The 17,156-nt window shown below is 38.1% G+C and overlaps 1 protein-coding gene across 2 annotated transcripts in view; it reads right to left on the reverse strand.

The window, feature by feature from the left end:
• Window positions 1-17,156, reverse strand: part of CSE1L (CSE1 chromosome segregation 1-like (yeast)) — a 60,593-nt gene that overhangs the window by 15,639 nt on the left and 27,798 nt on the right. Inside the window, exons 3-13 of one of the 2 annotated variants that reach the window (XM_006839199.1) lie at window positions 14,054-14,196; window positions 11,686-11,787; window positions 11,470-11,615; window positions 10,953-11,043; window positions 6,927-7,034; window positions 5,511-5,603; window positions 3,515-3,682; window positions 3,268-3,397; window positions 2,204-2,269; window positions 1,394-1,596; window positions 881-965 (exon numbers count right to left, since the gene is read on the reverse strand). In XM_006839199.1, the coding sequence (XP_006839262.1) occupies window positions 881-965; window positions 1,394-1,596; window positions 2,204-2,269; window positions 3,268-3,397; window positions 3,515-3,682; window positions 5,511-5,603; window positions 6,927-7,034; window positions 10,953-11,043; window positions 11,470-11,615; window positions 11,686-11,787; window positions 14,054-14,196 (1,335 nt within the window). The remainder of the gene's footprint in view (window positions 1-880; window positions 966-1,393; window positions 1,597-2,203; window positions 2,270-3,267; window positions 3,398-3,514; window positions 3,683-5,510; window positions 5,604-6,926; window positions 7,035-10,952; window positions 11,044-11,469; window positions 11,616-11,685; window positions 11,788-14,053; window positions 14,197-17,156) is intronic. The other variant, XM_006839200.1, reaches the window with a different exon arrangement.

The raw sequence follows: 17,156 nt of genomic DNA on the forward strand, positions 1-17,156 counted from the left end.
CCTTTTTAAAGTGTTGAAGAGCAAAGATGTCAACTTGAGGACTAAGGTGCGCCTGACCCAAGCCATGGTATTTTCAGTAACCTCATATACATGCGAAAGTTGGACAGTGAATAAGAAAGATCATAGAAGAATTGAGTTATGGTGTTGGAGAATATTGAAAGTACCATGGACTGCCAAAAGAACAAACAGATCTGTGTTGGAAGAAGTGCAGCCAGAGTGCTCCTTGGGAGGCCAGGATGGCCAAATTTCGTCTCTCGTACTTTGGACATATTGTCAGGAGGGACCAGATGCTGGAGAAGGATATTATGTTTAGTAAGGTGGAGGGTCAGAGGGACTGGCAAAGTGGCAGCATCAATGGGCTCAAGCATGGCAACAATTTTGAGGTTGGCCCAGGACCGTGCAGTGTTTCATTCTGTTGTGCACAGGGTCACTATGAGTTGATATTGACTCGATGGTACCTAACAACAACATACAAGTGATGGATTTTTGGTGTGGCACTCTTGGATACGCACTTGTCTGTTAACCGCAAGGTTAGTTCAAACCCACCAGCCCTTCCTTGGAAAACCTAGACAGGGTCGATATGAGTCAAAACCAAATTGACAGCACTTAACAACATACAAATAAAAGTTTCTTTATTGAAAATTAATTTCAGCTGGGCAGAATCAGCAGTAACCATTTAATACTATTCAATAAACAGCAAAAGTAATAAATGCAACAAGAATAGAAAAATAGTTTATGAGCATCATTGTTTTACACAGCCTTATGGGACTTTTGCCATATTATGACTTATTCTGTAATATAAGAATAAAGAAAAAAATTGCAGGTATACGAGCAACTAACTGCTGTAACTTGTACAAAAGAAAAAATTCACAAAACTCACCATTAGCTGATTTTAAATCAGGGAGAATGTGATTCACGAAGAACTCAGTTAGGTTTACAAGTTCATTTGCTTGCGTAATCCCATGCTGAAAAGCAAATTTGTTAACAAAGTGAGATAATGTGTTTATGCATATTTACCCCATTATCAAGGGCAACACTAAAAACACGTTAAAATGGAGACAAACACTTCAGAACATAACTGTTTATATGTAAAACAAGACTATTTTAATAGGCAATAAAGAAATGGCCCTTAAATTAAAAACACCAAGATTTAAGTTTAGCATGGGGTAATGAGTGTGGCATCTGTACATTTTTGTTCCAAAATAAATGTTAAGTACTGAATACATCAACATAAAGCTATCTCCAGAGATTACCTCAATTCTACTCAGCACAATAGATGATTACACACTGCATTTGGTTACCAGGCCAGGTAGGCTGTATCATCAGAGGTGTGTTACTCCTTCGGTTACCAACAAGTCAGTTTTAGAAGCAAAACCATATTGAAAAGAATCACCTTCTGTGTTTGGGCTTTTGATGCTAAAGATGTCACCAGGTAAATGGCTGCATCTTTGTGCTTCCAGTTCACAGATGGATTTTTTGCATATTCCTGCAGCATGGAATTAACATAACCGGAGAAGATTCCAGTGACGGGTCCCTCAAAAAACTTGCACAATCCTCGTACAAGATCACAAGCAGCCCTGCGTCTAGTATCAATATCTATAAAACCAAATGGAAACATGATCTTGGGAGAAGTAATCACCACCAAACATTGATAAAGTTTATAAGAAAACAAACTGCCATCTGATAGCTAGGGACCAATCCTGGAGAAGGACATCATGCTAAGTGGAGGGTCAGGGAAAAAGAGGACGACTCCCAGCCAGACAGACTGGCCCAGAGGCAGCAGCAATGGGTTGACTGTAAGAATGGCTAGCGTAGGACAAGGCAGCATTTCCATCTGTTGTGCATAAGGTCGTCGTGTGAGTCGAATCGGACTGATGGCACCTAACAACAAGCTATCAGCAACACAAATTAATGACACACAAGACAAGAATGAGACTATAAAAGCGAGGCCACAGTAATGTGAGGAACACGTTAGGGAATTAGAAAGGGAAGACAAGGGATTCAACCTTTGATATGTGCTGGCAGCTCATAGAAGACCTGCTTTGTAAGGTTTACATGTTTAATCAGAAAAACACCTTTCAATGAGAGGCGGTCAAGATGACACCCCTATCCGACCCCACTATCCTTCACATTTACCAGACAGGGAACAATCTGAAAACAGGCTTACTAAGAGACCACAAAAATTAAGGACCAAAATACACACCAGATCCTTCCAAATCTCTTCTGATATATTCCTCAGAATTATCTTCAAACGCTTCCTCATCAGCAGCTAAAATAGAGTTGGTATTTCAGATAAGCGCCTTAAAACCATGACAATCATTGTAGTGTACGTTACAATTCAATATGCAGATGAGCACAGAAAAAACTGCAATAAATAATTTATCACTACACGACTACTTTACATATACTTAATCAACACCCTGAGCAGCAATTACCACCCTGAAAACCATTATGAAATTTAACAACTGTGATATAGGCTCACTTATTCTAATATGGCAGGGTCCTGGAGTTGGGTCTCACCAACTAATTGTACAAATTAAATGTTGGGGACCACTCCGGGGAATGTCAGCCTTTTAGTTTGTCACACACAGACATTAAAAAAAGGGGGAAAAAACCCTCACAACTTTATCACCACTACAGCATAACAACCATTTCAACACCAAAAAAAAATATGGATAACAGCAGAATAAAGATTAATCCTTAACACTAATAATGTAAGTTTATGAAAACACAAAACACCACACACTGGCCTTACTTTCCTCATTGTGCTGCAGACTGGTATTTTGGGAACCACTGATCTAATAACTGCTTTGCAAAATCCCTTCCACTGTCACTACGTGCTCTTCCCAACTGTGAGACAGAAGGACATTCTGTATACAATCACACTTCAGGTAAAAACGAAGTGGGCTTCACTCACTGCTATTCTCAAGTCACCTAAACTTTAAAGCTAACAAAACCAAGTTCTTTCATTAAATTGAGACCATTTTTCAATGTTAACAGTATTTCCAAGAAAAAATCTCCACAGCGCAAAAAAAAACTCTTAATAACAGTATTTTATCACAAAGTCCTTTTACGTCACATTTTCTGTTTACATTTAGAAAACAGGAAATAAATGTACAACAAGAGGTTTTACTTACTAATTAAAAAATAGACTAATACATAACAAAGAGAAACAAGAAGAAAATATCAATTTTTACACTAACAGACTTTTTCTTTCACTGAAAGCTTTTAATCCCCTGAAAAAACTTTATATTCCACGATAATTACCTCTAAATTCCATGTTAGGCACAATAACCTTTTCACAGATACTTGTCAGCGTGTTCTGGTCCTCAAACAGATTCTTATAATGTGGTCTCTCACAAACTGACGCCAGAAATTGGATAGCATTACTTACCAACTGGAATAAAACATAAAAAATAAGATTATTAGAGGCAAAGCAAAGTTGAATGATTTTATTTCCTGGAGAAGGTGAGGTAGAGAAATGTCTTTTAATTATTTGTCTCTATCATCTTACCAAATCATATTTAACCTCCTGGCCTGTTGTAACTAGTAAATTCCAGATAGCTGTGACGAAACGAGGCAAGTACCGCTGAAATTCTTCATCATACTTCTGTGCATAGAGTGCAGCGTTATCACAAATCTGAGATTTTAAAAGCTCCAATAAACCTGCTTCCTCTTCATCCTCACAAAGGAAAAAACAGAAAACTCAAACTTTAACGCTACCATAAATATGGAGAGTGGAGATTCCTGAACTAGAATCTATAGTCAGGTGTTCCCAGGTACCTCCATGCCACCCTCAAATGATTCACTAGTCTTTGATCACTATGAATCACTCTGAAGTTCTGAACCAAAGCCTTAGCCTTATATCTGGTTGCTGAATTATACAGTATTTATAAATGATACTGAAAATATAACCTCGATAATCCTGCAGACACACTTTTCCTTATGTTTGTCTTGCATTTCCCCATTAATCTCCCTTGCCTCCCTAAAAATAAGAAAATCCAGTTGCTGTTAAGTGCCATGGCGCTGGTTTTGACTCATAGAGAACCTGCATCGAGTTTCTCAGGCTGTAATCTTTGCAAGAGTAGAAATTGTCATCTTTCGCCCATGGACTAACTGGACGCTCAAACTGCTGACCTTGTGGTTTGCAGTCCAGTGCTTATCCTATGGAGCTATCAGACACCCCCAATTCTGTATACTACACATCACTAAATATGGAACATCTAACAGAATCAAGTATCACTTGCATTATTGGAATTTTGTCCATTAACAACGCAAGAGTAAATGAGTATTTGAGATGAATAAGCGTATTTGAGAACATTTAGCATTAGCTAAGTAACTGTGGGCTAATGCACGTCAGACTGCAAAGTCATTTGATGTTGCAGACCGTGCAGACCAGGTCAGGAGTTCGAGGCCCTGTGGGCCCGAGTGTTGCAGACCGTACAGGCCGCAGGCTCTGAGGAACAGACTCTAGCCACCTAGCACTTATAGCAAACTGTTTTTCATCTTAGTATTCAGTTAGGTTTATTATTAAGTGCATACATAAAACCTTGATATCCACAGATAAATGTAGTATTTTCCTAAAAGCCAAAACTGTAAAATTCCAAAAAGGCAAAGTCTTCCCTCAGAGAATTCATTCAAAGAAAATTGGGTGGCTCCCTGTCTCTGTTCTAAGAACAAAAGAACTGCCCTGCCTAAAGTGTTTCCAGGTGCAGCCCATTCACCTAGGCTCCTCACTTCTTCCTGCAAACCTGGCCCAGGCAGCCAACACAATGGGAATCCTCTCAATCCTCCTTTTCCTTCCTCCATTTAAGGCTAGGTGCTAAAAGGTATGTTAATTAAGCTTGAGAAACCAAGTTGCTGTCATGAAATCCGAACCTGCCAAAGTATGATGTAAAGAGGCCTGAATGTCTGGAAAATTATGTATGTTAGCTGTACCCTGCCTTAGTACCGCCCAGCTTTGGGTAAAGTACCTCCCCTAAATAAAACAGAGGCGCAGAACAAATCCAGGTGCATTACGATTGGCAAGGCGTGCATTACAGCATGCAGGGGGCTCAGTCCAGCATTGCAACCATACTGCCTGTTTAGCCAAGATGTCTACTATGCAGGATATTACAGCCTTCATGGCTGAGATGTTTGCAATGCAGGATCTGCCTGATGCCACTCCTGCATCCACTCTGGTTTCGGGGTATCTCTTTGTCTCCCTCTTTGTATCTTTCTGTGTATTCTTTCTATATCTTTATCGCTGCCAGATATCCCCACCTCGTGAACCAAATTCCTATGTCGAGGCAGGTCCCCGACAATTTGAACTGTAAGATCGATGGTTCAAGCTCACCAGCTGCTCCTTGGAAACACTATACAGGGTCGCTATGGGTCGGAATCGACTCAACGGCACATAACAATATATAACTTACTCAATTTTCTAAACGTCAATAACTGACTTCCACAGCATTCAAAGAATACTTTTTTTTTTTTTAAGCTACATGGGCAACATTTCTAACAATACTTACATCTGTTTGTAAAAGTTTATTATCTAATGTCAAGAGGGTATGAAAGTTGTTCATCCAAGTTTCCATATTATCTTCAAAAAATTCAGGAAGATCCTAAAAAATAAACATTGACTTAGGACTTCCATTTGAAAACATTTTCACCACGACCTCAAAGATGTCCAATTGCCAAACTTCTTGGTCTGAGCCAACAGTATCTATTATGACAAGAATTCTCTGCTCTACCTATGTCTGGCACCAGAATACACCATTCTGATTCTTGCTTCTGCTAAGATCATTTGTCACAAGTGTTGCCCCCCTCTACTTCTTGCCTCCATTCCAAATCTGCTTAGTCTTCAAGGTGCAGTTAAGACTGTTTGAAGCCTTTTAAAACTCAGTGCTTATTTCTTTTCCTTCCTGTATCACTTATTTCCTGAATATAGTACTGCTTTCTCAACAAGAGATAAGCTCTCTGAGGTTAAAATTTAAGGCTAGGTTTTTCTCTCTCTCCAACTATGCCTAGGGAAGTTAAGAATCTCATTTTACATGACTTTTCAGAAGAAAATTCAAAAGGAGAGATACGCAAAAATAGCAGTAGTAAGTTTGTCCGAACTGCTGTGCACATGTCCATCTGCATTTTTCTGGCCTGAAAGAAGTCACTTTTCATTTGGGGAATGGTTTACACTATTGGCGAGTGTAATCACGTTGTCAGGGTGAGTCTAGGTACTTGGCAATTACTATGCACAGTCTAGAGGTTGGATTCTTCCTCTTGTAACTAGCTATACTAAACTGCACTAATAAAGTCATTACTCTCGGAGTCTCAATGGCTCAAGAACAGACAGATGATCAGAGGTCACTAACTCAGTAGCAACCAACTGTGGCTGTTTCCGTTGATATGCTTTGATTTTTATCCCTTCCAAAGCTTCGTTCTTTAGCCTTCTGTTGTATTTGCCAATCTCCCCTATAGGCCTCCCATAAAAGTGTATAAGCTAGCAATGATTTTATCTATTCCTGGGAACCAAGGATCCTAATCAAAACATGGTTTCCCCAAAGACAAAATGAGTTAAGAGAGAACCTAGGAAATCGGATTTCTTAGTATCTTCAACAGAATGGTGTATACAAAGTGACCCTTCAAAAATGTGAATCAGGATATAGGGTTTCCCAAATTTACTTAACTATAAGAGATTGCTACTTTTTCCCATAAAACTCTAGAACTTTTATAAAGTAGAACACTTACTTGTGAAATTCTGTTTCAATATATTTTAAATATCTGGTGATCTGTAATTCTTTTTAACCCTAGAGTAACACTCAGCTAAATTCTTAAGGTGGATAAAGAATGGGGGGAACTCAGAAAAAAGGGCATTTTTTTAATATTAGAAAATTCAATGTAGCTCAAAAGGATACCATCAAATAGAAAAAAAAGTGAAAAATAAAACTTACCTGAAAGTTTAAACTATAGAATAGTTTTGAGATCAGAATCAGGGAAGAAAAAAGAATTCTCAGGGCAGAGACATCATTTGCATGGGTACTGCAGAGTTCAATAGTAGCCTTGGGAAAGAAGAGAATTTAAGCACATGATTTTAGTGAATTGTAAATCTAGAACACGTACCTTGGTGACAAGGCCTTGCACTATGCTGACACTACTGACAGTCCCAGAAAATTGACCTATAAATAATAGTAGAGGGTCACTGTAGAGATTTTTGAAAATTAAAAACCTATTTTTAAGTCCATACAGTTGTTGTTGTCAGGTACCAATGAGTTGGAACCGACTCATAGCGACCCCATGCACAGCAGAATGAAACAATGTCCGATCCTGGGCCAACCTCACTACCGCTGCCACACTCGAGTCCATCAACGATGCCACCTGGCCAATCCATCTCGTTAGGGGTCTTCCTCTTTTTCTCTGACCCTCCACCTTACCCAGCATGACATTCTTCTCCAGCGACTGCTTCCTCCTGACAATATGTCCAAAGTATGAGAGACGAAGCTTAGCTATCCTGGCCTCCAAGGAACACTCTGGCTGCACTTCTTCCAAAACAGATCTATTGGTTCTTTTGGCACTTTCAGTATTCTCCTCCAACACCACAACTCAAAGGCATCAATTCTTCTACGATCTTCTTTATTCACTGTCCAGCTTTCGCATCCATATGAGGCTATTGAAAACACCATGGCCTGGGTCAGGCGCAACCTTAGTCCTCAAGCTGACATCTCTGCTCTTCAATACTTTAAAGTTCCTGTGCAGCAGATTTGCCTAATGCAATACGTCGTCTGATCTCTTGACTGCTGCTTCCGCGAGTGTTGATAGTTGATCAAAGAAGAAAGAAATCCTTGACAACTTCAATTCTTTCTCCACTGATAAGAATGTTGTTTATTGGTCCAATGGTGAGGATTTTTGTTTTCTTGACATTGAGATGTAATCCATATCGAAGGCTGTGCTCTTTGATCTTCATAAATAAATGTTTCAAGTCCTCTTCACTTTCAGCAAGCAAGGTTATATCATCTGCATATTGCAGGTTGTTAATGAGTCTTCCTCCAATCCCAATGCCACATTTTTCTTCATAGAACCCAGCTTCTCGTATTATTTGCTCAGCATACAGGTTGAATAAGTATGATGAAAGAATACAACCCTGTCTCACACCTTTCCCAATTTTAAAACATTCAGTGTTCCCATGTTCTGTTCGAACAATTGCTTCTTGGTCTAGGTACAGATTTCTCAGAAGTACAATTAAGTGTTCTGGAATACTCATACTTCTCAATGTTGTCCATAGCTTGTCATGATCCACACAATCGAAAGCCTTTGTGTAGTCAATAAAGCACAGGTAAACATCCTTCTGGTATTCTCTGCTTTCAGCCAAGATCCATCCGACATCAGCAATGATGTCTCTCGTTCCACGGCCTCTTCTGAATCCAAAGTCCATAACTAGAACTACAGAAAAGTCTAATGTTACTACTTTAAAGTAAATCTTTCCAATGTGTCTCTCTGTTGTTATTTTTGTTACGGTGCCATCGAGTCGGCTCTGACAAAGTCCTGTGCCACTGTCCTCACGGTTGTTCTCTGAGCCCATTGTTGCTGTCATTGAGTCAATCCGCCTCGTTCTTTTTCACTGACACTCACTCCATGAAGCATAATGTCCTTTACCAGGGTCTGGTCTCATCTGATAATATCCAAAATACAGGAGACAATGTCTCGCCATTCTCACTTTAAGAAGCATTCTGGCTGTATTTATTCTGACAGTCCATGGTATTTTCAATATTCTTTGCAAACAATATTGTCTCAAAGGCATCAATTCACTTCCAGTCTTCCTTATTCATTGTCCAGCTTTGACATGCACATGAGGCGACTGAAAATATTGTATCTTGAGTTAAGCTCACCTTAGTTCTTACAGTGACATCTTTACTTTTGAACAATTTAAAGAGGTCTCTTGCAGCAGATTTGCCCAATACAGATTTCTTGACTACTGCTTTCAGGAGCATTGATTGTGGTGGATCTGAAAATCAAATGAAATCCCGGACAACTTCAATATTTTCCCTTTACCATAATGTGGTTTATTATTATTAGTTCAATTGTGAGGGCTTTTGTTCTTTACATTGAGTTGCAATCCATATTGATCGTTTCATTATTGATCTTAGGCAGCAGTGTTATCAAGTCCTCTTCCTTTCAGCAAACAAGGTTGTCATCTTCATATCGAAAGTTGTTAATGAGCTGCCCCCTCCAATCCTAATGCCACATTTTTCTTCATATAGTCCAATTTCTCAGATTATTTAATATACACAATGAATGTATACATTATACACACAAAGACTGAATAAGTACATATGAAATTTTCATAAATTTGTTTTGATGAGCTCATTACGTAATTCTTCCACTTAGCTTTGGTTTCGGTAATTCATTGTTCTGTGTATATTGTAATAAACAGGCTTACATAGAAAACTTCATGCATACTTCTCATTTTCAGCCAGAGACCCTAGAAGTGTACTACATGGCAGCATAGTATGATAAAAGCTCAGGTTTTAGAAGTCAGATAGAGCTAGATACAACCTAGACTCTGTTACTCATAACGAGCACTAACTGGAACATATTTACTCTGTGTTCCAATGTCCACATCTGTAATAGAAGAATAATGCCTATCTCATAGAGTGGGAGTAAAAATGAGAAAGTACACATAAATGGTCCCAGTACATGTTGCACATCTGGTATGTAAAAGACACTCAACAAATGTTATTTGTTCTGTCCAAGAGACAATAAAATCAATAAAAGGCCCTGGTCTCAGAGTGAGTTAAACATTGAACTGCTAATAGAAAAGGCAACGACTGAACACAATAGCCGCTCCAGGGGAAAACGAGGCAGTCTGCCTCCTTAATGATTTACAGTGTTAGAAAGCCTATGGGGTTTCAATGAGTTGGAATGGACTTGTCAGCAGTGGATTTTAGATTTGGAGTTGAAAAGTACGAATATTAAGATTTTTCTTGTTACTAAGCGCCCTGGAGTATGTTCCTACTCAAAGCAACCATGCATAGAGTTTCTTAGGCTTTTAAAAATTTGTTTTTAGATCTTTGTGGCAGCTGAAGTCTCATTTTTCTCACGCAAAGTAGATGATGGGCTCAAACCAAGACCTCATGGTTCAAAGTCCAATGCTTAGCCTATAGAGCCATTGTGCTCCCAAGACTTTTCCCAATGCAATGCCAAACTGGTCTTCAGAAAAGTAGTCCCAGTTACAGTCCAAGGGACAGAACACCCAAGAGTTTATTTCCCTACTCTCTGGCTAATAACACTTTGTCTACACGTAAAAATGTACTATCAGTAAAACATGTTACCATGAAAATCCCAGAAGCATGTTAAACTGCAGAAAAAAAGAAATGAACAGCTTTTCTACAGTAAGCACAACTAGGTTTGAGGCCTGGTTCCCTTACTTAGTAACCATGTGACAGTAAACTTCTTTCCTTAACTGGAAGAGGAAGAGAACAACATATTTGTTTCCTTTTAAATTCTAAATGCTTCTCACATGGATCAAACAAGAAAATAGCCTCTGTACTATAAAATGATGTATCCCCATTAATCAAAATCCATAAACAGTCAAATCAAAATGTGACTCTATATATATTCAAGTTATTTATGGGTAAAATACTTGGGATCTGCCTATTAATGTTTCTACAAAAGAAGGGGGGAGTTAAAATAAAAATCCAATAAAACATTGGTTAAACTTGTGTAATACATACATGAGAATTCACACCATTCTCTACTGTTAATGGAGTTGTGGAAGTGCAGTGGAGTCGGTTCTGACCAAGGAGTGTCTGGTGAATTTGAACCACCACCTTTGCAGTTCAAATCGACCTTGAGGTCAAGTGCTTACACCGTGGAGCCATACCAGGACTCCTTTCTATTATTATGTAGGTTTAAAATTTACACAAATTTTAAGGAAATCACAACATTAATAAAATTAAAGTTACCACCAAAATAATTCATACCTTAAATAGATTAGTTAAAGGCAAGGCAAAGGCATCCAGAACAAGCTTGATCTCTGTCCATAACTCATTTGACTTAAATTCATGGCGGTATCTAGATAATTAAGATAAAAGAGATAAATTAAAAATGTTTTGTTTAATCACATGAATCGTCTGGAATAAAGGTTAATTAAAGAAAAACTATGACTAGAGGCCTTTCTGAAATTCTAAGAGTATGGCTGGGGGTTGTTTTTTTTTCTTAAGGAATCACACAGTTTATTAAGACCATGTATCTCACAGGTAAATCTAACGGAGCCAGTTCTACTGAAGAAAAGCAAAAGCAAAAGCAAAAAAGGACTGCCAGGAGCCAGAACTGGCAACTGGTTCGGCTTATAGGCAGCAATGTGGAGTCAAGTTGGAAACAAAAATGAAAATGAACTGAAGCTCTTTATGTTCTAATTCTAGGGTGTGACAAATGTCACAAATTAAACCCCTATGTGTTTGAAAAGTGATTTAAAAGTATGAATTTGTAAACCATTACCTTTTAAATAATGAATGTGCAGTACGAAGGACCCCATTGATAACATGAAAATCTCCAGTCTGAAAGCGATTCACCATCTCTGTTAACAGGTCAGGCCATTTCTGAGGGAAATCTTCTCTGCCAATAATGCTTATGGCATCACTTAGCTGGGGGAGGAAAGGGTTAATGAGGTAAAGCATTACAAATAAGTCTCCCTAAAAAGCAGAACCCTGTTACCTGCTTCTGCATCTGTTCTGGGCTGCTCAGCATCAAGTGCACTATGTTGCCTTTAATAGCTACTCGATCAGCTTCACAAATTTTGTTTGGTTCATCTTCAACCTAAGAGCAAAACACCAATGAGCAAGTAATATAAAACTGATATCCACGTTTATGGACTGCATCACTTTTTTCACCTTTTATTTCCTGGTTATCTAAGAAAAACATGGAAAATGGCACACAAAAAAAGTAGGGGTGGCCTTCCCTTCATTTCCCTCTACATGAGTGGGTCACAAATTCCTTTAATAATCTAATAAAAACATGTAACTCCTTTCCTAGAAAAATAACATTTTCCCAGTTCTAAATGCAAGTATTTTGTAAACAAATTAAGGAGCTGCTGACTCTTTCATGTCCGTTCTCGATGTAAACAAATGAGAACATATGGTTAAAATCTTTATAAAAATGTCACCTAATCCATATTCACCTTCAAAAACTTCAACCTGACACCTTGAGCCAAAGGTCTTTTTAAGGAAAATTTCTTGACCATTATGAGTTAGAATGCATCCTGAACTACATTACCCAAAGAGGTTCTATAAGTCTCACCAATTTTACAAATGAAGGGAGAAGTTAGCTAGCATGCCTGCATGTGAAGAGTCAGACTTACTAGGACTAACTCATTTCTTTTACCACATGTGGTGACAAGACTAATTATATGAACTTGAAAACAGTATGAGGGGCTTCAAAAACTTGTGGAGAAAGTCCATTACCTTTTAATTACACTTTTCCACAAACTTTTTGAAGTTGCCTCCTGTTTGCTGTTATTTTATTCTTTGTGGAAGGGAGGGAAAAAGCAAGACTCTAAATAAATACATAAGCAAGTTTAAAAAGTTGACATTTTAGAAAAATTTGACCATTTTGGTCAACATTAGTAATTTCTGCAGTATCATCACTGTCACCATTACAAAACAGTAACATTTGTTATTTATTTAAGTCAAAGTTTCTCAACCTCAGCACTACTGACATTCTAGGCCGAATAATGCTTTGTTGTAGAAGGCCAATCACTCCTGACTGAGAACCACTGTCTTCACAAAGACAAGGAAGACGCGGATTTCTTAAAATGAGATCTACGGGCATACTCCATAAAACAGAATGAAAGTCATTATCAAAAACTATAAATCTGAAATAATTATGCAAGCTACAAAAGTTTCTATATCTAATGCAAATTTTTTCATCTTTAATTTTTCCTAGTACACAAAAGGAATTACTCCAATTACTCATGTAGGCAGTATCCTCCCATACAGTATCTCACTAGATAGAGAGCTAATTGCATTTCAACCCTAACAAGCTACCTGTGAGAGTGAGTCCAAAATTATCTGTACTCCAGTTACATTAAAACACCCAACCACATCAACAGCTGATGGTAACACTGAGTGTGCACATGAAATGATTCTGTCAAACAGACGAGTAGCAGTGGATTATGTGGCAAATCATTGGCTGATCAACCATGGTTCTACCAATAAAATAATCCACAACAAACTTGGGTTTCAAAAAGTTTTGCAAGATAAGGTACAGAAACAGCTCACGAAAGAACAGAAGCATTTGGATATATGCAAAACAACATTTGCACTAATACTGGAAGGTAAAAGTTTCTTTAAAGATACATCATTACTGGTGATGAGACACAGACCTGAGAGTAAATGGCAGAGTATGAAATGGAAACATCCTCGATCACTAACCAAGAAAAAGTTCAAAAGTCGACCATTATCAGTTGGAAAATGCTTACAGTTTTCTGGGATTTTCAGGGGCCAATTTTGGAGCACAATTAGGAAAAAAGTTCAACAACCAACAGTGGTGTTCATTACAGTGAGATGCTCACTGAAGGGCTGAAGCCTAAACTTCAGATTAAACGCAGAGAACTGCTAGCCAAGGGCACTGGGATCTTGCATGACAATGCAAGTCCTGACATAGTGCCCTGCCCACAATATTGACACACTGCAAAAAGTTTGTTTTGAGGTGAAAACAGCCCTTTGAGGACAAAGATTCATCTCAGATGAAGAAGACAGCAGTGCATTTGTAGTTTGCAGTTTGGCCTGGGACATATTTTATTAAGGGAATACAAAAGATTGTTGACAAAGTGAACTGAAAAGCACGGAGATTATGTCGAAAAATGATGTATTTGTCTTGTCTAAAAGTGGATTCAAATAATTTCTAGAGCCAGAATGCAGGTAATTTTTGATTCACCCTTGCATATAAATTAATGTGAAATAACAGTTTGGGGACACAGCCTTCCCGAATTTTATTTTTAATCTCTGAAATGCTTTAGGAACCTATCTCATAGAAATCTTAAAAGCATGCAGGGCACTAAATTAGGTAGTAACAAAATACCTACAATTCTCCAGTTCCTTTTAATATAGTTCTTGAATGTTACTGAAGCACACACTTTGATGACATTATCTTGAGACTTTTCCAATAATGTTAATAGCAACAGTGGATAATTCTGGTTTCCTTCTACAGATTCAAGAAACTTCTCAGCTGTAAAAGAATTTTCATGTTAGAAAAAAACTTTATAATCAAAATCCTTTTCCGCTTTATGTAGATGTTAATTATCTCTATGTATCTCTAAGCTTGAAATATTTTTTTAAAAAAGTAAAGATTAGGTTATTTTCCTTTTAAAAAACAAGCACTGTTCCACTGGGTCTTAGTTTTCTTATCTACTAAATGGGTCAGAGTCCTGGTGAGGCACCATAACATAAGCATAAACTCAAGGTGGGTCTGAACTGCAAGGTTGGTGATTCCAACAACCGCTCCTTGGAAACTCTACACAGGGTGGCTATGATTTGGAACCAGCTTGAGGTGAGGGCACTTCAACAACAACATTCAATCAGTTATGCATTACCTTAATACACCTTAAATGTACATGTTTCCATTTAAAATCACTATTAGCTCACCTAATTCTGATGTATCTTAGTATAAAGTAAACCATTCTATATATGAAAATACTAAACACTTCTAGATTAACTAAAACATCTTTAACATAATATACTGCCTGTACTTTGTCTTGTTCTAGAAAGGACTATCACTATAAATATCCACAGGGTCACCCACAGCTGAACTTCCAAATGAAGACAGACTAAGAAGGTGACAGACTTCTGAATATTTAGTCGCTGAAAACACATGAATAATAGTGGAACACTGTCAGCACCAGAATTTTAAATATTGAAACATGATGAAGAACACTATAATAATATCAAATATAGCACCAAAGATTAGCCCCTGGGGTTGGAAGACACTCAAAATGTGACCGAGGAAGAGCTGTCTCTTGAAAATAGAATTGACCGTGATGACAAAAACAGAATAAAGCCTTCATTTGCTGACGGGACACACTACTCAAAATGAAGAAGAACAGTTGTAAACGTCCATTAATAATTAGAACATGGAATGTACAAAGTCTGAATCTAGGATATTTGGAGATTGTAAAAATGAAGTGGAACATATAAACATCAATAAGCATTACTTAGCTGAAATGAACTGGCACTGGTCATTCTGAATCTTGATAATCACATGGGTTTATTATGACAGGAATGACGTTGAATTCATCATCAAAAAAAAAAAAAATCAAGATCTGTCTTGAAGTACAATGCTGTCTGAATTATAGCCATACATCTACAAGGAGGACCAGTTAATACTACTACTATTCAAATTTATGCACCAAACACTAAAACCAGTGATGATGAAATTGAAGAATCAATTGAAATAGATCAAACATGGAATCAAGATGTAGTGATCATTATTGGCAATTGGAATGCAAAGGTTGGAAACAAAGAGGAAGGATCAGTTGGGAGATATAGCCTTGGTCATAAAAACCATGCTGAAGATTCCAAGAGAGAATGTTGTAAGACCAATGACTTGTTCACTGCAAATACCTTTTTGAACAACATAAAAGAAACTAAACACATGGACCTCACCAGATGAAATACACAGAACTCAAACTAACTATAACTGTGGAAAGAGACCATAGATAAGCTCCACATCATCAGCCAAAACAAGGCCAGGGGCAAACTGTGGAAGACACTATCAATTACTCCTATGCAAATTCAGGCTAAAGCTGAAAAAATTAAAACAAGTCCACAAGAGCCAAAATATGACCCTGAATATATCCCAACTGAATTTAGAAATCATCTGAAAACAGATTTGATGCATTAGACACTAAATGACTGAAAACCATTAGAGCTGTGGAATGACATCAAGAACATTATACAGGAAGAAAGCATAAGGTCATTAGGAAGACAAGAAAGTAGGCTACCCAAAATGGGGGAAGGGAGGGCAAGCAAGCTACAAAGGCAAGAAGTGAATGGCTTACAAGCTTTCAAGAGGGAGCCTAGATCTAGAGGGCACAGAGGAAGGTAGAATCTCCACTGAGTAGTATCCAATCTGTCTTGGAGGGACTGATGAAAGGAGATGGGGATAGGACTCTTGTGGTACAATAGTGAATAATTACTATCAGGACTGACTGTGAGGGCTGGAAATGTAAAGGTAAATGTTCTGTAGCAAAAAGAGGGGAGTGGTTAACTTTGCAGTCCAGGAGTGGAGGACCCTGGGACCATCAAGGGAGAAGAGCAGAGTGGGAGACCCTACCTAGAAAATCAGTGACGCCAGAGATGGAGGCAGAGACAATGACGTGGAAAGATGGAGCAGCTAGGGACTCTAGACCCAGAGAGGAAGAGGGGCTGTGTGCTGACAACCAGGGGGCAGGCTTGCATGGTATACCCTTTGGTTAGTTGATGATGCATGGAGGGGATTGTAACCATGGCAATAAAACAATATATGATAGGATGAATGTAAAGCTACTGTTCTTCCATGTAAACTATCATATAATTCACAATAAAACATTAAAAAAAAAAAGACAAGAAGGAAAAGACCAAAATGGATGTCAGAAGAGACTCTGAAACTTGTTCACCAGCATAGAGACGCTAAAACAAATGGAAGAAATGAGGAGGAAAAGAGATGAATAGAATTTTCAAAGGTCAGCTCAAGGAGACAAAGTCAAATATCATAATGAAATGTGCATAGACCTAGAGTTAGAAAACCAGAAAGGGAAAAACACGCTAAGCAATTTCTCAAGCTAAGGGAACGAAAAAAAAACAAACCTGCCAAGCCTCAACTTGCAATATTGAAGGATTCTATGGGCAAATTATTGAATGATGCAGAAGCATCAAAAGAAGAAGGAAGGAGTACACAAACTCACTGTGCCAAAAAGAAATGGTGGATGTTCAACCCTTTCAAAAAGAAGCATAGGATGATCAAGAGCCAATGATACTGAAGGAAGAAATCTAAGGTGCCCTGAAAGGATATGGCACCAGGAACTGATACAATACAAACTGAAATCTTTCAACAAAGTGATGCAGCACTGAAGGCACTCACTCATCTACGCCAAGAAATTTGGAAGACAAGTACCTGGCCAACTGAAAGGAAGAGATCCGTATTTGTGCCCA

The sequence above is a fragment of the Chrysochloris asiatica genome, unplaced genomic scaffold (genome assembly GCF_000296735.1).
Source record: "Chrysochloris asiatica unplaced genomic scaffold, ChrAsi1.0 scaffold00023, whole genome shotgun sequence".
NCBI lineage: Eukaryota > Metazoa > Chordata > Mammalia > Afrosoricida > Chrysochloridae > Chrysochloris > Chrysochloris asiatica.